The sequence below is a fragment of the Lepisosteus platostomus genome, chromosome 17, assembly GCF_059453375.1.
Source record: "Lepisosteus platostomus isolate fLepPlt1 chromosome 17, fLepPlt1.hap1, whole genome shotgun sequence".
Classification (NCBI taxonomy): Eukaryota; Metazoa; Chordata; class Actinopteri; order Semionotiformes; family Lepisosteidae; genus Lepisosteus; species Lepisosteus platostomus.
Genome location: NC_142627.1, coordinates 18,645,203 through 18,669,944, shown reverse-complemented (window position 1 = coordinate 18,669,944; position 24,742 = coordinate 18,645,203). Strand labels below are relative to the sequence as shown.

The window sequence follows — 24,742 nt, the reverse complement described above, 5'->3', positions numbered from 1 at the left end:
AACTGCTTGCACTTAAAGGCTTCCTGTTGCCTGTACCCCATTCCATGTTCTTATTTATTTTGTAACATGTTAGACATTGTAGTCTTGTTTTGCATGGCCTTTCTTCAGAAAACTCCCAGGCTTGTTTCCACGTTAAAGATGTGACTGATTCAAGGATCAGAGCTTACCTTTCCCATGCACTGCGGGTGAGTCTCCTGCATGGCCAGATTGGTGAGAATGGTGGTAACTGTGGAGAGAGGGCAGGGGGCGGGGTGGCGATCTGACGGGCCTCTCTCAAGCTGCTGTAGGATAGCCTCCAGTGCCAGCAGTCGCACCTCGTACACCTGGCACTGCAACAGCTGTGCCAGGAGCTGAGGTCCCTGAAACTCTGCTCCCCACAGCACAGGGTTCTCCAAGCTGGCACAAACCGCAATCCGTGCCAGGCTCAGAAGGTACTGTGTGCCACCCGCTACTGCTGTGGAGAACGAGTCAGGGTCGAAGAGCTCCGAGTCGGACACAATGACCAGTGTAGCCTCCCTAAGACTCGTCAGTTCCTCATCTGGAAGAGATAACAGCCCAGTCACATCATCGAAGCCTGCACCTGCTTTATTTATTCAGAAATTTCCATTACGCCTTCAGGGAGACATCTAGGAGACAGGGGAATTCTTGCTCAGAACTTTAGCAGATGGATTTCAGAATCAGGGACTAATTAAAAAAATAGCTAGAGACCAACTAAACCCATTTTTAAGACATGTCAGCAAAGATAAACACATGATATTCAGTGAGTCAGGAAGGTGCAGTATCAGGTAACAGGTGTTGGGATGTATGACTTGGCAGCACATGATACTAATGAAGATATTCGTATCACATTAGTCAGTAAATGAACACGTTTCTGTACCGACATTCTGGTATAACCTCAGTGGAACCAGTCTGTTATATCCATCACAGAAGACATTTATCTTTCATCCTCTGAATCACTGTACTCTGGCAGATGCTTAACTAAAGAATCTGTAATGCGGAAAACTATAAACCTGGACCCCCTCACAGACATCTGGCATTGAACTATAGGTCTTCACACAGTCTGGCCAGACAGGAAGACTTAACAGTCTTTATAGCAGTCTGAAAAACCCATGTTTAAAATTCTCTGAAAAATTAAAGGTAAAAACAACTATTGCTTCAGAATGAATATTGTTCCCTATAATAGCACAACAACCAGAAAATAAAAAGCCCCATACTGTGGTTTAGAACTACAGAACAATAACATATTAAAGAAAGTCTCCTTTGCGTTCAGGTATACAGAAAGCATTGTCCAACTTACTAGGTCAGCAGGTTCAATTTTACCCAATGACAATACAAGGCTGGTTTTCAAGGATGTCTCTCTGAAATGTAATTACCCTGTCCCCAAGCTGGTTATCAGTAATAAAATATCCCCTGATTCCAGGACCCTCTTTCACGGCCAACTCAATTTGTTTGACAAGTACTTTAGAAACCCTGCAATATAATCACATCCCACACATAATTAACAAAAGAAAATACAGCTCTTGCCTGGTTAAGGAGTGGGTTACACAGGAATCTGATCTTCAAAGATTCTAGTACACACAATCAGTATTTTGGCTCTTTTATTTTTGGTTAATAATAACACAAAAAAGATTCCACTGGAATGTGTCATTCTGGGGTCAAAGAGACCTGGGGTTTTCAGTGTGGGAGCTCAAAGTGAAGCCAGATGGCTCTCACCTTTGTAATAACCCTGTTCCTCAACACTGTGGTTCAGTGTACTTTCGGCTGATAATTTTCTATAGCTTAGAAAGAGAGAGGCACAGTCCTACAAATATACTATTTCTTGTTTTTTTAATTTTAATTAAACTGTATCTGAATATCAACTTCAACTTCAAGAAAATCACTTTAAAAAAACTAAAGTACTTGTCATTTCTACATCTCATCTGAAGAAGGGTGCTTTTTTTTTTTTTTACAGTTCAGTGTCCCTTTCACTATACTGGGGAATTAGGACCCACACAGACCACAGGGAGAGCTCTCCCTACTGGTCCCACTAACACCTCTTCCAGCAGCAACATTAGCTTTCCCAGGAGGTCTCCCACCCAGGTACTGGCCAGGCTCACACCTGCATAGCTCCAGTGTGCTGCCAGTTGTGAGTTACAGGGTAATAAAGATGCTGGCTATATTAGCAAGATATTATATGGATAATATTTTGATACTTAATGCTATTGCTTCATACATGAAGCTGAACTTCCAAAAATGAACACTTGGTCCACTTCATCACTCTAAGAAAAGGATGATTGTGAAACATTTGGGAAGAGCTGAGGAAAAACCCGACTAACCTACAGCTGGAAAAGAAGATGGTTCAGCACAAAAACACACGGCTCCAGGGTGACACCATTCCAGCAAAAGCCATGCCTCCTCCTATTGGCCCTGCCCAATAGAATTTCTCCTGTTCTTCACAGCGAATCCCAGCCAGCCTGTGGATTTTGCCCAGGCTTAGATTATATAATGCCAGTGGCAGCTAAAACCGACCAGCAAACCAGGATTTAATGGCCTTTTGGAGTGATCCTATTCCAGTGTTCCAGGCCATGTCTGTAAAGACTGGATGCCTATTATGTCTCTCTTTTGGAACAGAAGAATAACGCAGATTTTCTTTCACAACCCCACACCACAGTGCCAGCTGAACCCCTGTGAATATTATCTGGAGGCAGACTCTTGCGGTTCGCTCTCAGGAAAGCGAGAACCCTCACCCTTTCATATGTCCACAAGAGGAGGAAGAGGAAGAAAAGCAAAGCTAAGCTGACCGAAACTACCGGGACTGAAATCAAGTCAAACAGCAAGAAACCAAACCCTCCTCGTTTCAAGCCTGTCCAAAGTTTCATTACCTCAGTTTTGAGGGAAAAAATAATAATCATTAGGAAAGTGTTATGTTGTTTATATAATAGCTTTTATTAAAATAACTATTATAAAGAAACCAAGAGGACCTAGAGGAACCATGCCACACTAATGATTCATTTAGTAAATGAAAACATTTCTCGAGAGAAAAATGCAGAGGCAGTGGGGCATGACAGCAGTAACAAGCCCTAAAAATGCATGTCATTTTAATTATGAGAACCGTTTTTAATAAAAACACAGAGGCAGTGTGCTAAAAGAACATGGAGTAATTAAACTTCAACTGGCAGACGTACAGGCTCTCTAGTACAACTCTGCAGTCTGAACAAACTTGTTCCTCGCCTCAAGCCACACTGCTGTTGAAATCTACATTACAAAAATACAATGCTTTGAAAACCTGCACCAACTTGTTCTAAAGACTCGGTTCCAAGAAATATCTCCAGGTAAGCTAAGAGTACTGAGGTCAATGTGTAATCCTAGGTGGGGGATTACTATGGAAGTGCATTTAAGCAGTTCAATATAAAGCCGTGCAAGACCACACCCAAAAATAGTAAGGCACTAAAGCCTAGACAAAGAACAAAAATAAAAAAATAGCTAAATTACTCTAAAATAAATCACTAAAAAAGGTAATCTACCATTGACAAGCAGTCCTTAAATTGTCCCAAGGGGTACTCCTTCTTTTGTTGACATAAAAATGACTGCTGTAAATATTACCCACAATTCATGTTCATTTTGTCTGAATATGCCTGATGCATATCATCAAATAAATACTTTGAATTCTTATTGTAAACCCTCTAAAATGTCACTTTGCATGTTTTGATGAATATCACTTAATCACGTTTTTGCACTCTTTTACTTCCTCCTTAATAGAAATGGAAGGAGAGGTTAAAAGAAAAATCTTTAAGCCTGGCAGAAGCTTTTGGTGCAATAAAGATGTTTCCTGCTGAAGCTGCAGAGGGGTGTCTGGATGGGCAGTGACTGTAAGAACATTCAAAGCATTTTTAAGAGCAGTACAGTTTAACTAGCTCCGTCCACAAGACAGCCCTGTTACTGCTATTACAGCACTCTCCCAGCACAGGCTGTCTGCTCACAGAAACCTCTTCAACAGGTATGAGCTGAAAAGCCCGTTATCAATAAAAGCGAGTGCTTCCAATTGAGTGGAACACACAAGCAATAAGAATATATTTTTATAAAAAGCTTGTTAGGCATGGAAATAGCCTCCATACAAAGTAAACAACCCTGCAAAAAAACCTACATTTTCTATGTAGTTTTAACCTTTTCAAGCTGAGGGACTCCCATATCAAGAAATCTCCCATTATGGACACCCCCTATAAAATACAACTAAAGTGAATAAATATATATTTACTTTTATTACTATTACAAATAATCAAAGGCTTGTCAGCAGTCAGAGCAGATCAACTGAATCAAGCTGACACAGAAAGAGACTTTGCATGAAAAGGTTTCTTTTTGTTCCCAGTGACCTACCCCAGATAGTATATGAGGGTCCTTTTTTCAGACTGAAAAGTCCTGAAAGAGCCCATGTTTTCTCACACATGACCCAGGTACAGTACAGTATATGCAGCTCAGCCCTAAAGAACAACTTGCAGTGGAGGCTCCCTCCATCAATAATTTTGTATGAGGCCTCTCCCACTGCCCTACCTGCAGGACAGACTAGTCCCAGACATGCTCAGTCTCTGATGGTACTCCACTGTGTAAAGGTTCAGTGAATGAATTAACACTGGTATCTCTGAGCGCAGCAGGGAATGGAAAAGAGCTACAGGCTTCACTAGTAAAAAACACACTCCACTGAGCTCCAGTCCCTGCCTCCGCCACTGCTGTTTATTATTCACCTCCCAGTAAATTACAGTGGCTTGCAGATCACAGACGCGCACACACAAGCCAGGATGCTGGGTTTTAAATCATGCTGTACTATCATTAGCGAAACTGTGAAAAACAAAACACAGACTACAGTATGTCTTCCAGATGTGCGCTGCACTGGGCTGAAATAAAAAAAACCTTCTTCCCATGGTGGACTCTTACTACCTGCCAAGCTGTCCGAATCATCTTTGGAGCCTAGACTCTGGGATATGGGCAAGCTTATTAACTTTCTTATGGTGAAAGCATAGCAAACTGTATTGAGTCCCAGTAAAATCTGTGTGAGAAATGAAGAATTTTAGAGGGGAACAGTACAGCATGGTAAAAGGACAACTCCAAGGTAAAGCTCTGTACACATAAGGTTGCAAAATTATTATAGATCTTTCTAACTCAATGAGTTTCTTTGGATATATTGCACCCTAGTGGGGGCATCTGCATCTCCCCATTGTGTGGAGAATGTAAAAGTCATCTTTGGTCCTGCTTATACCCTGAAACCCTCTGGGCTGACTTCAGCAACAGTTTAACTTGCATTAATTCAACTACTTATGAGGGTAAGGTAAAGGGCCAGGATTAAAAGCATATTCAAGTTTCTAACAACTTACTGGAATCATGCCACGTTGTGCTATGCTCACAGCATGCTCTCTGACTCCATTATGAAAGCAGAGACTAGATAGCTCAAAGATCTGAAATATAACTGTACCCCCAGATTCAAAACTCAGGGTAGGCTTTTATCTCATAGGTCTAAGCAAACTGGATTCTTTTTTCAAATTATTTAGTGAAAGCAAATTTTGCCATAGAAAAGCAGTTGAGTTTATGTTCTCTTCAGGGTCCAAAGAGCACACAAGTCTGAACAGACAGGCTCCAGGGAAAATACTTATGCTGAACAAAAGTTAGATATTAAAACTATTACGTGCATATTAAAAAAAATAATGTGAAAGAAAAAAAAAACTGCGGCATAACTGAAAGGCCATCTAGATTAAATCCAAAATGACTTAAAAACGAGCTGCTGTTTTTACTGGCACAGGATAGGCTGCTGGGGAACAGGAATTTATGAGTTCTGATCAAACAGTATAGCTCTGCAGAAAACATATGGAGTCTACTCCTGGGATCCATGCAACTTGGTATGAGAATGTCAGCAGGAACTGAGCAATAAATTTTAAGTTCCTACTTAGCGTACCATGCCAGTAAAATTTTAAATAGTGGATTGTTCATTTGATCGGCCTGCATCTCTGGCATTTATGGTTACAGTTCTTACCGGTAAAACAGCTCCCCTTTAAAGCCCAGCAACAAAACCTTGCAGTTTAATTTTCAGTTTTCCTCTAAGTGCACATGAAAAAGAAGAGCAGTTTAACTAACAACTTTAATAGCACAATTGCATATGCTCCAGACAAATATCAGCTCATTCAAAACTTGTGAATGCAGGCTTGTTTAAAGTGTTTCCATCACATGGCCATATGTTCTGCACATGTAATAAAATCATTTTAAACTAGGGTCAAAAGGATAATCATATAATGTAATACAATAGGTCTTGGTTTTGTGTTCTTATTTTTATGTTTCTAAGAATTTCAGTTACAAGACAAAAAAAACAAGAATATTTCTACACAACAGATTCTTTTACACATAAAAACTCAATATCAGAAATACTGGAGTCAAGTCTACCTATCAGGAAACAGAATTGCATACACCTCCCACCTCATACCCATCCTATTTCAACATTAAAACAAATAAAAATAAGACTTCACATTACAAGAATAAACCAACCACTTTTACCACGAGACTCACATTTCCGGTATCTTTTCAGTTGTGTAAGTCATTAAGGATTACAAAAGCAAGCAGTTCCTCAAGACAGCTTGTGACTCTTTGAAATATAGTAACAGTGAAAAAGGAATAAATCCAGCTTAGGCTGGTCTGAGGGAAAGGACTTAAATGGAAGCAGTGTGCCCGGATAATTCTTTCCCCTTTTCTTTTCCTAACTACCAATTGACTAATTATCAAACAGGTCAGATCACTTTCTCTCATTTGTAACCTTATGACCTAATGTTCTATAGTCATCCCTGTCATCCACATGTAATTTACAGTAGGTGCCCAGTTCTTTATTCTTCATCGTATACTCCTCCCAGGCCCACCTTCCAGCCTCACCCCTCCCTCTCTCCCCAATACCAGGCATGGAACACCTACCATCGACTGGGCCCCACTCCGGTCCACACAAGCAGGCCAAGACATCCAGGAAAGCTGCTCGGGTCACTACACAGGGGTTCTGCCTGTAGAAAACGAGCAGGGGGGGGGGGCAGGGGGGTGGAGGAAAGGATGGGAATTTATACGACGAGGAAATTAAGCAGCAAGAATTGCCCCTCACCCCCAAAACGGCCCGACTTACTGTTTCTCTGGGTTTTGTGAAACCCACCTAAACTGGTCTGAATTTTTACATTTTAGACCTAAAATGTAATAAGATCTTCATGAATAGTCTTAAAAAAGAAAATAACCTGACTAAATATATAATATAAAAATATAAAATTGATTTAAATGATCCAATAGTGGGCAGCATGGTGGCACAGTGGCTAGTGTTACTGCCGCGCAGTGCTGGGGTCCCGGGTTCAATTCATGGGGTGCTATCTTTTGTATGTTCTGCCCATGTTCAGATGTGTTTCTTCCCACAGTCCCTGTATTTGATATGGAAGTAGAAGGATGGATGATCAAACAGTTAGTATCGTTGTGGGAAAAAATCTGTGGACCTTTAGAATCATTAAAAGGTGGCACCTCCTTAAGAAGCAATGCCTTCATCTTGATGTTTCTTGTATATGTTTGTCAAGACTCTCACATCAGCTTTTATGTATTTTGTCCCCTTCTTCTTTACAAAATTGCTTCAAGTTGGTTTCCATAAACAGTTCCCTTCAGGTTCCATCATAACATTTCAAAAGGGTTTAGGTCTAGATTTTGACTTTGACAATCCAAAATGTGAAATTGCTTCTTCAGCCTTTTGTAGATCAGACCATGTTTAGGATCACTGTCTTGCTGTGTGACTGACGTTTGGCTCAACCTCAGCTGATGAAAGGTTAGCCTGGCATTCTCCTGCAGAATTTGCTGATCACACATTCCTGGTTCCATCAATGATGGCAAACTTTCCAGATAAGGAGGCAGCAAACAGCCCCAAACCATGAAACTCCCACCATCATGCTTGACATTCTGGTTTGAAAGACTCTTCTGTTGGAAGACAGAGGACAAATGTTTTGTGTGGCAAAAATCAACATTGTGGCCAAAAAGTTCCAATTGTTTAGGAAAGTCTAGAAACCTTTTTCTAGTCTTGTATTGCGGATTATCCAGAATGACAATGTTCTTTGAGCGATGCTTCATCCTGGCTGTCCTCCATGAAAACTATGGCTTTTCAGACTGCTTCTATTGGTTGATGCACGAACACTTACATTGGCTGCAGCAGAAGTCTAAAAATCTTTAGATGTTCTCTGGATTTGTCTCTGACTTCATGAATGATTTTCCACGTTGCTTTTGGGAGATCTTGGCAAGATGACCAATCCTGGGTAGAGTCATTGTGGTCGGATTATCAATGGATGGATTGAGCCCCAAATGTTTAGAAATGGTTTTGTAACTCTCTCAAGACTGTTGAGCATCAGCTACTCTTTTTCTGAAATTCAATTCAAAATTCTTTATTCATCCCCAGGGGGGCATGATATATTTCCACTGACCTGTATGGTGAAGACCAAACTCGCAAAGTTTCTGACCATTATATAGAACAGTGCTGCACAAACTCAGTCTTTGCTTACTTGTTACCAAATTATTTAACCACATGATTCTAATTTCCCCCTTAATTGCATTAAGTAAACTAGGGGTTTATTTATTATTATTATTTTTATGATTATTATTATTACTGGTAAATAATACAATCCTTTAAGTTATTTAAAGAAAGACCGGTTTTGATTAAAAAAGGTTTCATGGTGAGAAATTAAAATTCCCACAATTTTTTTAGAGATTCACACTACTTAACATCTGCAGGCACTGATAAAAAACATTTACTCTACTATACAAGGGAGCATGTCCATGGCAGAAAAGGGAATTGTATTTTTAAGAAATAAGACGATGAGTGGCCACGTAAGATGAAAAAGATTTTCATGGGAATTCTGAGTACCTCATTACAAACCATGATGACGCCGAGGATATCCCAAGATAAATAATAGAAGCTATAAGATATACATCTTAAGGATCCATAAAAATACTGCAAGGAAAAAGGTTTTAAACTACATGTATAACTAAAAGCGATGCGTAGGACTAAGTGGGTTAATATAAATTTTTCACAAAAAAGGCAGAAAATAGGACAGCTACAGCTATTTCAGCTGTTCCAAATTTTTTTTAGAAACAGCAAGCCACATAAGAAATATTGCACTCTGTAGAAAGACGTCTTTCTCAGCTTCTACGAGTCTTCAGCACATTTACAGGGAGAAAGCAGTTCTGTGTGGTAGTTTGTTTCAGATGTGAGAGGCTGCACACAAAACACAGATAGCAGCACCTCTTCACAGACACTTATTGGAGGATGCAGCTTCAAGACACTGTCTGTTTAGATGCTTATTTCTACCATCAGTACAATGGGCATCACCCTGTGAGAAGAGGTGAATGACTTAAAATGCATGTTTCACAGGACGCATGTGCTGTCTTCATGTCTACCCGAGCAAGAGCTGGGGAATGTGGCAAAACAGATCAGCAAGCGAAGGCTCCATACTGAAATGCTTAAAAAGAAAAAAAAGAATTGTCTGGTCTGAAATAGAAAAGCAAAATACACATAACAATGAAAAAAAAATTCCAAGAAGCTCTTCTCCGTGGAAAAAAAACGTTTTCCTCCTTGATTTGCCTAAAACCTTCGCTAAGAAAAGCAGAATTTAAACATTCTGAAAATAAGTGTGAAACCTGATGGCTTTGCCGATGTCCTCTGATGAAGAATGAACAAATTGTATTTTCAGACATGCTGCTCAGAGAACAGCTGGAGTGGTCATGCAGAACCCACTGACAATTCAATGTATAGTAAGGACTAGCTTCATTTTTTCCCGTCTCCAACATACTAAAATTTATTCCCCAGTAAAGCTGACGAATGACTCCTCCAGGCACTCCTAGGGGTTGCACACCAAGTGCCTTTGGACTCAGCGATAACACAGAGTGTGGGATCCAAGAACAATATGCTTCAGAGCCAAAGGCTACAGGGAACACATGACAGATATTTCCACAGGCTCTTATTAAAAGCCTACAAAAGCAAGATTTAGAAGCACTCCATTTCTAGAAAATGCCTTTATAACAATAATAAAATAAAATAAAGAAAATCAGATAGCAAAAGGAAAGGCCAATTCTACCCAAATTCCTCCTGGCATTGGTGCTAGGGATGAACCGGACGCTAGCGGTCTTTGATCTACAATTCCCGTGTCAAAATCTCGGCATGACAACTCAGCAAGTTTATTTCCAAGATGTTCACACCAGACCTGGGCTTTCCACCTTTTTTCAGCTGAGGACAACTCCCCCCTGCACTGTGTCCCCGTCTCAGTTATGGCTATAATCCATTTGTCTGCAATGAGCATGGAACAATTCCAAACGGATTACAGACCCCTCGCAGCCCCTTCATGTGCACTCCTGCTTTCTGACAGACTCCTACAGCATTGCAGAAAATACCTGTGAGAACTAATTACAAAAGCAGGAATCAAATCTGGCACATCAGCAAGAGCAGATTCTTTTATCATTTCATTTAGCCAATTTCCTGATTCTAAACCTATTTATCACGCTGTATTAAGCCAATACAGACCAGAGGTAGTAGAATTCTGAAAGAGGATATTCTTTGCTTTGGAGGTATGTGGTGCCCTGGCCCTAGAAGTGTCAAGATGGGCTACTCTAAATAATTACGTTCCAATAAGATGAAAAGGATTCTAACCTATTGACAACCACAGAAAATGAAATTGCTTCCTTGTTTCTTTTCAAAGGTTAAATTAAGTGCATTCTAAGCTATCGATAGCTATATGAAATTATATTAGTTTCTCATTACTTTTGAATGTTTTAATCCGGATTCCAGTAACAACATAATTTGCTCCTATACAAGAACTCGGATTATGGTAACGTTATAAGACATTTTGAGTTACTACTGTCATATAGAGGTCCAGGTCAGTTCCACTCATCGCTGAAGGAATGTTCAAAGCATCTGTCTGACACGGTAGGATTACAAACAAGAATAGTCCATTTGGCCCATCTGACCTGCTTGGTAGATAGTAGCAAGAATCGTTTCAGTTGTTTCTTGAAGGAAGCCAGACTATCGTCTTCAAGAACATGGCTGGGTTGCTTGGTTTTACATACATATAGATGTAGTGTCCACTAATTTAAACTCTGCTTCATGTTTCACAGTTCGTTCAGTGTGCCGACGTTATAACACCCACACAAAACATAGGCATAAGGGTCAAGAGAGGTTTGGACTGTATCTGTTAAACCTTGCATAGCACACCACTGTTGCTGATGTTTGAGAGTTTATGAAAACACGAAATGGCATCTGTGACTTCAATGAATGTAATTAGGCTGATTACATTTCATGACTTAAAATGAACAGGACAGACTGTGTGTAAATGAGAGCTACAAACAGATCAGCTTTTCTTTGGAGTTGCTGCACAAAGTATCTTAAACTCTTCAGAGCTTCTTGTTGATCTAATAAGTAAGCAATGCACAAAGATTCAGATCCAGCCAGACCGAATGTCTTCAGAGCTGCGCCCATGAAATCATTTTGAACACTACATTGTTATTAATCTTTTAATTATCCCCTTGTTTGGATACTAGAACATGTTGCACTGTAACTCAAAATAAGGAAATGACAGGCTGAGTAAGGGTAAGAGAATTTTAATGGCATTAGCAAAATGAATGATGTCAAAATAATATTTCAAGACCTTTCAGCCTGTACTTTAAATGACACTGCCTTTGAAATAAAAGCCTTCCTGGAGGTCAGAAGCCAAGCGGCTGTTACAAACGGGCCTTTTCTCCTCAACAGCTAATGGATTTTGGGAGTGAGAAGTATTGCAAATAAAACCCTGCTCTTTAAACTGCACACAAGCCAAACCCAATCAAGATTTGCACAACTATGAGCTGGGAGCCCCAGAACACACGATAGTGCCCACACCAAAAGAAAATATTTTAGTAAATGGGTCATACATCTTAAAAAATATGGTTTCACAACACATAAGGTGGTCCTACATTTTTGCATGCATATGTAAAGTCAGAAGTACTGTGTCTTTCTTCCCAACACGATGACTTCAATTTCAAATAAAACTTCCATATAATAAAGAGAAGTCCCGGGGAGGGTAATATAGTTTAGCTTGTTTACAGTCCAATAAGGAAAGCTTATAACTCTGGAGGGGTGTTTTCTGAGCTGAGCAGGGGTAGTGTACACACGGAGCTGCGGACATACCTCCTCGCCAGCCACAGCCTGGCACGCACTGCGGCGATGATGTCATGGGTCTGAGGGAGCCGCAGTGAATGGGGCCTGTGTCTGTCCTCCTGGTAGGAGCGCAGCAAGTGAAGGACCTGAGGAAGGGACAGACAAACGACAGGCGCTGCTGAGAAAATATTAGTTCAATATCCCCCCCCTCCCTTGGTCAGGTTTACCTTCCTGTTAAGATTCTGCCCTGGGGGGTGAAGGTCGACACCTGTGGCAAAAGTCCTGAAAAAAGGGTCTTTTCTCTCTCGGTTTCCATTTCTCCTTACCAGGGCCCAGCGAGACTGCCCTTCTCAATGCCGGGCACACAGATAGAAATTTGTGAGACTAGCTAAACTGAGAAAAAAAATCACCATTCTGATACAGCAAACACTCACCCATATTACCATATTATCATATTCCTATGGACTACTCATATACATAACACAGCTGCCATTATGTATAAAAAACAAAAAGATCAAATGCTTTTTTCTTTATTAAACCTACTCTATATCATGATAAATGCCAGTGATTTACTGGGCCCTCCCTGTTTTTTTTACTGCCGCATGAAGGCTACGCATATTGGCGGAGCGGTGGCTCTGTGGATAAGGGTCTGCGCCTGTGGCTGAAAGGTTGTCGATTCGTATCCCACAGCCGGCAGAGGAATCCTACTCCGTTGGGCTCCTTAGCAAGGCCCTTAACTCCAACTGCTCCAGGGGTGCCGTATAAATGGCTGGCCCTGCGTTCTGACCCCCAGCTTCTCTCGCTGTCTGTGTCTCATGGAGAGCAAGCTGGGGTATGCGAAAAGACAAATTGCTAATACAGGAAATTTTATATGGCCAATAAAGTGATCTTATCTTATGTATACTCTTTCTTGCCTTAATTACACTACATTAGACAATGACGGGGGTGGCTCTGTAAACCTTGCCCATACAGCCTCCCTGCCAGTGCTGCCCATAGTGCCAGGTGTTTTTGTCATGTATACTCCAGCGCTGCAGGAATCTGCCTCTGGGAGCCCGGTAAAGACAGGATGTGTGAACAGAGTGATGATGTTCCAAAGAGCAAAGCCTCTTCTACTGCAAACAGAAACACCCAAACAAGGACTCGGAGTGAGACTTTGCTCCCAGGAGCCAGCAGTGAGTTAGAGTTATTTTTAAAGGTGTAGCAGCCCACACAGCTTCAACAAGAAAAATAGCTCTAACACTGGGTCGCTCCACAGCAAGCTTCTCTCTGTGTAACAATATATTTTCAAGCACAGGAATCGGATAAGTAAAATTACGATCTTACAAGGAGTCAAGATTTAGTAATATACCAGACGAGCAAAACTGTGAGCAGAAAAAGCTACATAGAGATATATTCATTTAAGTAGCTCAGTGTGCATTTTTATAAGTAGTTTGTTAATTCTTGTAATGCAAAGATTTCAGTGGTTTAACATTATGTACAATAGATGCTTTCCTGTTTAAACACAGCATCCTCAGAAAGAGGTAAAAAATAGTTCTTTGACACTCCTGGGGTGATGCAATCCCATCAGCTCTTGCTTTCTGCTCAGTTAATCATTTCATGACTCTGAGAAACATCCTTATGCAGAAAACTGAAGAGCTTTCTCTCCAGAAAAGGTTACAAAGCAATCCCAGTGAGGATTAGAGGCTGAAATCTGGAGAACAGTGAGTGAAATCCAAAAAACTAGGCAGAAGTAACAGGCCATGAATGGAGAATTGGGGATGATCTACACATGACAAAAAAACAGTAACAGAGAGGACCATTTGAGGAATTTAACTGTTTTGCTAAGGAATACCCATTAGTTCTGACTAATATTCACCAGATTGTAGAGAAACTGATGTGCTTTAATAAATACAGCAGCCATGTCCAAGTATGGCAGTGGCCTGTTATTGGAAGAGCACCAAGCATCACTCAAAACGTGTGTTTTGGAAGTGTCATCAGTGTCTTTGGACAGGCCTGAAACTGATTTAACAGTCTGTGTCAGAAGTTCACCTACACTTAGGCTGCATGACACCTTCAGCTTAAAAGATGAATTGGTTACTGGTATTTTAAAAAAATCATCATATTACTTTTTTTCTGTCCTATGAAAACAAACATTAGTCTGTCCATAGGAAGTCGGTGAAACCTTGTAGTTCCATTTCAAGAGCCTTGAGCCAACCTGTACAGCACACTTGACTGCTCCTGCTTCACAAACAAGAACACCTCCTTTTTCTCCCTCTCTTTCGTCTTGCTGGTGGTGTTGGTTCTGCCTCCTCTGCGCTCGTTTTTTCCGCCGTGTGCCTGTTTACAGAGGGCTGCACTTGGGCAGCGCGGCCGTGTGTATTTTCTCTGCAGTGGGAATATACAGTACAGGACGGTGATGTCAGGGAGATGTTTTCTCAGGGCCAGTGATCTGAACAGACCCGTGTTGTTTCAGCCTCTCTGTGAGGAATGTGAATATTTATAGTGGACCAATAATTTATACAAACAGAACTGGGGGCAAGATAGCCCAAACTATTTACGACTCACAGTGCCAGCCCAATATAAATTCTGGATTGTCGGCGTTAGAAGGGCGGAGGATAATGAAATATACATTATACTTGGGTCAAACATAATTTTTCGATGAGTTCATGGGTCCCAGGGAGTCCAACTCTCATGGATAAGCTGGTCCTGCAGAGGACAGCAGATTCTACCTGAGTCCAATTTATGGCTCTGCCACCTAAGTCTGAAACTGAGGAAGGTCCATAAACAAAGAATTTCATTTCTGTAATAAATGATTTTAGTTTCAGAAATGTCAAAAATGAAAACAAACAGGACCCCGCAAAGAAAAAAAAATCAAGACTGATCTACAAAGACACCACAAGAAAAAAAGCTTGCTTCAAACTTCCCTCGGTTCTGCCTGCATCACTGCAAAATAGTACACTCCCTGCATCAGTGTCTCTGGTTTAGAGAAGGCTGCGGAGAAATTTTTTTAATGCAAATAAAAACAGGAAAGATGCAGCTCTCAGAAAAAAGGAGACCTTATCTATTCTCACAGGTCCTTAAGGTGGGAAACTAAAAAGAGGACATGCTGCAGCTGTAACTACAAGCCCTTGCCTGTTCATTACTGCAATTTTCTGTGTGTTGTGGCTGAAGAAGGATCTCCACCTATCCTGCAGTGCCTCCTCCTGGCCAAGTGAAGCAATCGCTGCTATCCTTCACATTCCATAGTGCCCTTATTTTGGTGCAGGTCTGGGAAATGGCCAGATGTGTGATAATCCTCCAGCCAATTTAGGAACTGCAGCGTATCCATCTCCCAGGACCACAGCAACATAAACCAGTACAGGAACTCTGTCTGATCTGATTTAACAGCCATTTTCTTCTCTGCGCAACCACGAAGCAGCAAAACGCATTTAATTGTGGAAACATTTTTCAATCTCCTGGTTTTGCGCAAACAAGCATGAAGTTCTGGATGATTAAGTAAAAACGGTGACACAGAGAGAGACCATTCAACAGTCAGACACAGGGGGAGGGAGAAAGCCGGTGTGTGCTACACTAGGAGCCATGTCCACTGCCAGTAAGTCCCAACTGATGATTATTTGAATGACGCAGCAGAATGAGTAGCCTTTCTGCTGAGCGCACGAGCACAGTCCCCAGTAGAATCTGCCGACGCAAATCAAACAGGCTTTTAATTGCTGCTCTTCCCAACTGCTCAGCAGTGAGCACGCTCCCAGAGACCAACGCATTTTTTAGCAATTAAGTTGTATAAACTTGTGGCCAGGTCACCTCACACTTGTGGCTGGAAAGCAATTAAAAAGTTAAAAATAGCTCCCACTAAAACATGGTAACTCCTTGTTATCACGCAAAGCTTATTCCCCCCTCCAGCTCTTTCAAGTAGGGAGGGGAAAAGAGACAGACAGACAGAGGCCTGCGGACACAGATGGGACTAGGTAAGGACTGAGATAACTGAGCTCCAAAGTTATATATTCATGAAAGAAAGAAGAAGAAAGAGGAGAGCTACAGTGCTTCTACCTTGAGCCTCGAACCCACCTTGTGCTGTGGAACAAGGCCACGCCAAATCCAGGCAGCTTGCTGTAGTAATTAGGTCTGTGCATCTGCAATCACTGTGGGACTCCAAGTAAACCAGAGAAATGCTAATGAGGCAGTGACATACTGTGAGCAGAGAAAAGCAATGTGTGCTGAGGGCTCAAACAGACAAGCTTTATTTTTGCTGCACCTCTCGTGTCAAGGCAAGGGAACTATATCTGTAGAAAGCGCAATATGTAGAAAAGCAATGTCAGTGTTCATGAGAGCAGTTCCTGTCCTTTTTACTGCTGAGCTTTCAGGTTTCTTTTCTCTTCAGCCAGAACTAGGACAGTGAAACTGGAAAATGACTTATGAGCGTTTTGTGACGAGGTTGCCGTTGAGCAGTACTGACAAGGTCTTTGTGTCAGAAATACACCAAGGTTGGCTGTACCGTACTTGCGCCTAGGCCCTCAGCAGCTTAGGGTGATAGAGAGGTCACCTTGACAGTGAGCTGCCCCCTCACACGCCCCTGTGCATGGAGGACGGCACTCCCGGCCTGTCTCTCACCGCAGGCGCACTGTGCTGAAGTGTCACTAGAGCTCTGAATGCAAGGCTTCAGATCAAAGCGGCCCCCTATCTCAGTACACATAGCAGAGCTATCAGCATGTATCCCAGGCAGACACCTTCTCTCTGCAGGGCACAGTGTGCTTGGCCCACAGCCTAGCGGGAAATGTACATGGAGCCAGCACAGCACTATTCCACACACTTCATTAAGTCAAAGCTTCTTATCCCCATCTACATACCTGCCATACTCTGGGTTAAACAGATTTCTTAGAAACACTGGTAAATCTAAACACTAACTGCCTGCTTTTATCTGCTTTTCAAGTCCACCGGTTGCAGTACTTTCATAGTATAAATAAAACTCAGTATAAAAGATAAAAGGGAAACAGGTTTTAATGACAGCAGGTTTATAAAACGACAAACAAGCCCTTTGTGTGAAAAATGGCACCCTCTCAAACTCCAGGGGGTGCTTGTTACTTCCAGGCCTGGGTATGAAAACCAACACCATCGATAGCAACTATAGTTCCTCAATCATTAAAAAAAAAAACTTACCCTACCGATAACATCTACTGTAAGTCTTTATTTTACAATTTGCAGAAATGCTCTCTTACAGACCAAGAAGAATCTAGGTAAGAGACTCCCCAAAATGCTGCAAGTAACATGAAACTCACGAGACCAATTTTCAGAAAAAATGAAGGAGGACAGAAAAACGTCTCACGATAAAGCAGGAAACAATAACATTATGATTAAATAAAAATAAAATAACTGTAATGACCAGGATAACACATATTAAAGCCAAATGGCAAAGTAAACTTTATATTGATCCTGTATTTAAAATTCCTACAGATACCAATCCCTCTAATTTTCTTCTGTTAAAGAACTTTCAGATAATTAGCATACCTCTTTTGCAGTCCATTCAGAAGACTGTCCAAACAGACCATTATACATGCCACACGGCACTCTAAGCCTGGATCAAGACAATCATTAAAGTAGCCTAAATCATCTACTGCTCTTTCATGGGGGCAACAGTCCAGACCGGCCAACACCTCAGTGTTCCATATGATACTATTATGAATGATAATTCCACATTTTATCCACTCCAGGTGGAATCGTGGAGTACAGGAACTCCCTTCGGTTCTGTTATTCAGGTTTAATAATCTGAATCGAGTCCAAGCCAGTCACGCCGACACTGTGACTGTGGTAAGACAGGAAATCATTAACTGAATCATGGGGGAAAAAAAGATACGTATCCACAATGAATGGATTTCAAACTGAGGCTGTATTTATTTTTTCTGGCCTTCTAGAAGCCTCCTCTAAGTATTTTCCACTTATGTCAGGCTTTATCCACAAGCCAATCAAAACTGCACTTACGTTTTCCACTACTTTTGAAACAATAAAATAGCACTTCCTGCTGGACAGGAGGCCAGTACCTTTAATTCTATTAACACTTCTGATTGAAAAGACGACCAGTACTTAGTGCAAACAGATCTGCTTTTAATTATACATAGGGAAGTGCATTTTTTCAACTGTGGCATCCACATTTAGAGATCAAATTAATTAACTTAAATCAAATCATTTAAAAATGCTTTTAAATAACCAAACGACATAAAAACTCCTAGGAAGCAACCTGCTGACGGAACAGAGCAGAACAGAACAGAGCTCTTACAAAAAACCATAAATATGATTAAATATGCAGTTAAATCAAATGAAAAAGGCTTCAAGAAATCTTGTATCTCCTCTTTGATCTTCTATAACATTTGCTGTTACTGGCTCTTATACCCAGGTTATGCAAATAGTATTTAGAGTGTTGACATAAGAAGTTTAGGATTAGTCTGCTTTGCATTCCTATATTTGATAAGTGCTTTATTACAAGTGGGATGTGCTAATCAATTAAGCTACTTTCGAAAATCCACCCAAAAAGGTGCTTCATGTTAATTGTAAGGTGGCTTTTTCAGGTTTCTAGGGAACTGAAAACTTTCTATTAAACTTTTAAAACAAAACTAGATAATTAAAGTTTAACAATGCCTTGTAATGCACTTTCATAAGACTCTGATTCTCAATCCAAGAAAATCCTGGTTTCCTGATTAATTTAGACACATAATCCTGCCAAGTATTTTCAAATTCACACTTCCAGCTGCTCTATTTACCACAGAGGTGCTAATGAGGATTTGGACCCAGTACAGCTCCTGGCAGTGACACCAATCTCCTTGTCCCACAGCACAAAGTGACCCCATCTTCCCCAGCCTAGCCTAGTGGGCACGGTGTGTGAAAGGCCATTTGCTGATGGCCTGGGACACAGTGGCTCTTGATAGAGGAAACCCCTGCAGCTTCAACAGCTTGGACGCAGTGTTTCGGCTGTAGGAATCAAAGAGCAGCTTGGCATGAGCTGGTTCTACCACTTAAACGGCACGGCGCTAGCAGATTGAAGACATAAAATGGTCCGAAAAACAAAAAAAATCCCCTTGACTGAAGGAAACAACATGTGAGTCTGTGGGCCCCCGACAATTCATTAGACATTCCGAAATGGGAAGCTAAGGTGATTACTTCAACAGCACTTATTAAAGAAGGAAAGGCTCACGAATACCATGCAAGGCTAAAAAGGCTTCAAAAAACGACGCCAAACTACTGACTAAAAACAAAAAGACCCGGATGAAGAGCCCTTAAAAATGGCTACCAACAGTTTCTGAAAAGAAAAAAAAAAAGATATACGATTGGTCAGTGTGAGACGTTATTTCATTATTCAACACCATCACCCGCCTTTTTGGTTGGAGCTGGAACAAAACACAGATTGCAAACAGATACATAAATACATTTTTAAGACTAGAAAAGCTGACAGAAAACAACACAAAAGAAAACAGAAGCACCCCTTTTACTTAATGGAATTCCATAATGCAGAACCTGCTTATCTCCCACCATCATACATAGACTTTCAACGGTTAACATATAAGAGATATTAGCATGAAAAAAGAATTACCATATATTATCATGTCCTTAGAATAAAATTCTTAAACCACACGCCCACCATCTTAATTTTATATGTACACACACAGCACCATTAATATGTTGTAAAAGTCAACACCAAACAACACACCCACAGTGTCACAATTATCTATTCCAGTTTCAGTTCTATACAGTTTATCTTGATATCACCATCTCATGCAAACTCAGCTCTATCTGAATGGACACTCATGCTGGCCTTCACAGATGTGCTGATGCCAATTGTGTCTGTAGACAACAGAATCAAACAAGCTTTCTTCCACAGGAAGTTAAACATACACCACCCTCCTTGTTCTCTGTGTGCTGTATCTTAATCCCATCTTCAAACACAACACTTTTTCATTTCCATGTAAAAAACATACAGCAACTGTTTAAAGCATACAAGCCCAAGCACGCCTTCTACATCTTTCATTGATCTTCAAACATAATAAACAGCTATACAAATGTTAGCCCACACACAGAAATTCATCAGCTCCTTCACATTCATTTTACATTCATTGACTTGTGTTTAAGATATGGAATTTAAGGCACAGTGCTGTTTAAGGAAGTCTCTTTCTACACAAATACCATCTATCCCCTCACAGGTTGCCAAGTGTGCCAACAGCTGGTGCCTGAACAGGCTACAGTCGTGACCTGATGACCCTCCTGCACACAAAAACACCGCAAAGTGTTTGATTAGGCCAAATATTCCAACTATCAACTAGAAAACTGCAGTTTTAAGGACTTCAGCTGAAGTATCAGTGTTATAATTGGTGGTATAGCGAACAGAACTATATTAAAACCTACTACATGTTAAGTAGCAAAAAACGTTTTATTTAGGACCTATTTTGCAGAATAATATAAGACTTACATTTCATGGAAAACACAATGCCCCAGTCTGGGAAACAAAAGTATCTCTGCAACCTGAAATGCAAACCTGTAGACAACTGTTACAAAGACTGAGAATGAGTTCTACCAGGTTTGTTCATAATTAATCAAACTAATGAAGAAGAGCCATTACTAGTAGCATGGCATATGTTGATCTGTTGTGGACATTAAACCCGCCAAGTTTCAAGTCAATTGGTGCAGCACTTCCCAGAGAAATGTTTGGCTGAAGAAATGAGAACACAATGGTGATCAGGAGGCTACTGTGGTTTATGTAGGATCCCAATTTCTATACACACAAACTACATTGTGATAAGAATGATATCAAGCTTGGAGTTCATGGCCAGACACCCCCTGAGCAGGAGGAAGTTTGCATAAGTGGCTCCATTTTACCGAGCAGGTGATGACCTGGTGTAGGAGAGAAAATTATTACAGCAATTAGTGAGATGTAAATCAGTAGCCGCTTTGGTTGTTCATAAAATCTGTCAAGTTTCTACTCAATAGGTGCAGCTGTTCCCAAGAGAGAGTCCAACTGTCCACTGTGACACCCAGTCCCATGCGACAAAATAACACAAGCTCAGGTTCTATGCATATGGAACAGAGTGCTGAAGTTGCACTATTACAGGCTAAAGTGTTCAGAAGCCCCAGACATGTACAGCTTTTTATTAAACAAGTTCAGGAGTTCAGCCTGAAACACTGCAGATTCATGGGTGTACATACAGCTTTCAGGGAGGTCTGCCTCCGTCTTTCTCTTCCCGTGTCACTCTGCAAGTGCCTTTCTGTGGATTCACACAGACCCGTCCCTTGATTAAATCATAAAGTACATCCAGATGAGGGAGGCTAAAATAGCTGAGGACTGATGGTTATCTCCAAATACCCTGTGCTACGAACCAAGAGACTAAAACATCCTTAATCTCTGTAATAAAGCATCAACAACATAATGATAGCAAATTATGCTGGTGATTGTGAATCACAGGAATACAAAAAACCCTTAAAATTTCCCCCAAAAAATAACAGCTTTTCTCCCTCTTGATAATAGATGGCTACTTTTTACTTTAAATACAGTATAATTAAGACCTTTGTGGTTTCTGTAAAGTGTGTTGTTTACAGGGAGCACTACAGTTAAACAGACATAACAGAGCTGCAACAGAAGTATTTGTTTACAAAAAGATTGTCTTCTTAGGTGGTAAAGTGGCCTAGCAGCCAGGACAGGCAAGGCCAAAGCCACCACTCTGTGAGAGATCACCTTAATGATTTTTATGCTCATTTTAGGACAGAAAATAGCAATATTAATTATCTCCAGATTGTTAGGACTTACTTTTCATTGTTTATTATGAGGTTTGGGTGCATTCATTTTATTTAGAAAGTGGGCTCTAAGCTCTTAGATGAATCCCACTTCCTTAGAACAGTGACACAGTAGCACACTGACTGAAACTCCTCTTGGGCACAGCAATGAGGTAAAATGTGCTAATAAGGTACATAACTGTACTGGATGTAGAGTGAGATAAACCTTCAATTCAAACAAATCAAGCTAGAAGCTCAGCACTTGTCACTTGCATTTTGGGTACGTCAAGTAAAAACTACTAATAATAAAGTTATACATCAAGAAACAGAAACTGGAAAGAGTCTGTGAGTGAGTGCAAAGGATCTATTAAAGATATTTCTATTACTGGTAGGAAGAAAATAACAGCACAATTCATAGAGGGAACAGAAAATGCTGAATCAATACTACACTTACTGAAAAGGGCAAGAAAAATAAAAGTACATTCACTAAATTACAGTGGTTTCCTAACCAGATGATGATCCTCTACTTCCATCATTCAAGCCCCTTTCCTGGGCAATAATGCAGCAGTCCGATTTCTCATAGAAAAAAAGTCACCAACACTGGATACCTCTGTGCTGGTGTCCAACATTAAACCCAGCTGACATCTCAGCATACAGACAGCACAGCATAATTACAGAAACAAATACACAAAAAGGATTCTCTGGCTATCGCCCACCTCCCTCTGTTTTTCCCCCAACAGCTGCAACTGAGTATTTTTCCTTTTCCTTTTTTTAGGTTTTCTTCTTCCCAGACCAGACCACAGAGAAGGCCTCCATTCTCAGGCGCTTCAACAAGAAACATCTGAAAAGATTCAAAACACATGACGGCCTGTGACAGGAAAGAAAGCAAATCCGTGCCTTCAAAGTCTGCCAATTCTCCATATGCCTGAGCCCCTCCAGCCCCCCTCTTCCCCTGTGCACATGGCTGTCAGATATTCTGTCAGTTTGTGCAGCGAGAAGCACAGCAACCTTCAGAGTGAGTGACACCATGTGTCTAAGAAAAAAATACTACATGGACAACAAAACCGTGATGACTGGTTAGACACTGAGGCTTTATTAGTTCAAATCATGAAAATCACCAACTATGTGCTTTGTACTCCAGACTCTAACGCATACTGAGGCAAGAGATTCATGAGACAAGATAAGAAATGGGTTGGCCATATAAAAAGAAATAAAATGACTATTTTCCATTAATTTCTTTCCAAAGAAAAGCTTGAACTTAACGTGTCCACTCTTTCAGCAACGACAGTATGTAGAAGATCATCGTCAAGTGGCCTACAGCGCCTCTTGTGGTCACAGATCTAAAATACATACAGCACATGCAATAAAGAGACATGCCAATCACTTTAGATAAACTTCAGTTCCTGTTTCACACACAGTGTGTAGTGCTAGTCCAAATCTGAACTTCCAATGCTATCACTGAATGAACACGACCTCTCTAGGACTCTTCACCCTTTGCACTGAACTACTGCCAGCAATTGGCTCCTGCTCCTCTCTCAGCACTAGACAGGATAAGATCACTCTATTGGCCATACACAATTTCTTGTATCAGGAATTTGTCTTTTCGCGTACCCCAACTTGCTCTCCATGAGACACACAGACAGGAAGAGAAGCTTGGGGTCAGAGTAGAGGGTCAGTCATTTATAGGGCACCCCTGGAGCAATTGGGATTAAGGGCCTTGCTCAGGGGCCCAACGGATTAGGATTCCTCTGCTGGCTGCGGGATATGAACATCAACCTTCCAGCCACAGGCCCAGATCCTTAGTCACAGAGCCACAATTCAATCAATAATTCTGTTGGTAAGATGGCAAAACCACAGAAAGTTTTGGGAATCCAGGAGTTAAATTCTAATGGAATTATTGAGGATATTTAATAAACTGCCATATCTTAGATTACAAAAAAAAATATTGCTCATTTTCAATATTAAAATTATAAATGATCAGGGATCATGTGCTTAGAAAATATTAACTTAATAGGGCGCTCCATGTGTGTCTATGTGCACACAGTGGTTAGAAAGTGCACCATTTCAAATCTGTGAATGAGATAACAACTGCAGACAAGTAAAGTCAACACACCAATCACACAATTTAAAGTCAAAATGTGAAGTTATTACCCAAGCCTTAGAGGCTCATCAGGCTGGAGCTTATTCCAGTTTCTATAGTGTTAAGCAGACACATAGCATGATGTTCCCCTGGATGTGTCACAGGTCCACTACAGGATCACACCCAACCATGTGGGTACCCTTTTAGACAGCTGGGACAACTGGAGCTTTTAGGGTAAAGTAGCTTGTTTTAGAAATAAGAACAACGTCCGCAAGGGGACCCTAAAACCTTCTATACAGCCCTAACAACTATTTATTGCCATCAATCCCATGTTGATCTATTAAAACAGCAGGCCACACAAGGCTGTGGCTCAAGCTCTGAGTATCCACCATATCATCAGAGAAAAGGAAATGACAGAATATTTTTTTTAAACTTTACAGCCTCATGGTGACATTCAAGCACAATCAGGAGAGATGAGGCCTTTTAAATCAGCACCACCCTCCAAAACATACAGTCTATGCCCAAGCCCCTGTGAGGCTCACACAAGGACGAGCAGCTGGAGCAGGGCCATTATTTCTGTCAGGTTACAGGAAGCCTGAGGACTCTGGGAATCTCTCCCAGTGCTCGGCATACTCGATAGGACAGTACAGGGGCAACTGACAGACCAGTCAGAGTGTGTGGAACCACCAGGGACAGGGAGAACCAGAGGAGTCCTTTCCCAGTCACAGATCAGGCCGCCCGTGTTGAAATGGGCAGTAACACACACAGGAAAAGAGCCCAGAGTTTGGGTAATT

General features: G+C 41.0%; 1 protein-coding gene across 4 annotated transcripts in view; it reads right to left on the bottom strand.

Annotated features, from left to right (window-relative positions):
• Nucleotides 1-24,742, bottom strand: part of thada (THADA armadillo repeat containing) — a 112,948-nt gene that overhangs the window by 20,755 nt on the left and 67,451 nt on the right. For all 4 annotated transcript variants that reach the window (XM_088610712.1, XM_088610715.1, XM_088610714.1 and 1 more), the window contains 3 exons: nucleotides 12,173-12,288; nucleotides 6,922-7,004; nucleotides 168-538 (listed from right to left, as the gene is read on the bottom strand). In XM_088610712.1, coding sequence (XP_088466838.1) covers nucleotides 168-538; nucleotides 6,922-7,004; nucleotides 12,173-12,288 — 570 coding nt within the window. The remainder of the gene's footprint in view (nucleotides 1-167; nucleotides 539-6,921; nucleotides 7,005-12,172; nucleotides 12,289-24,742) is intronic.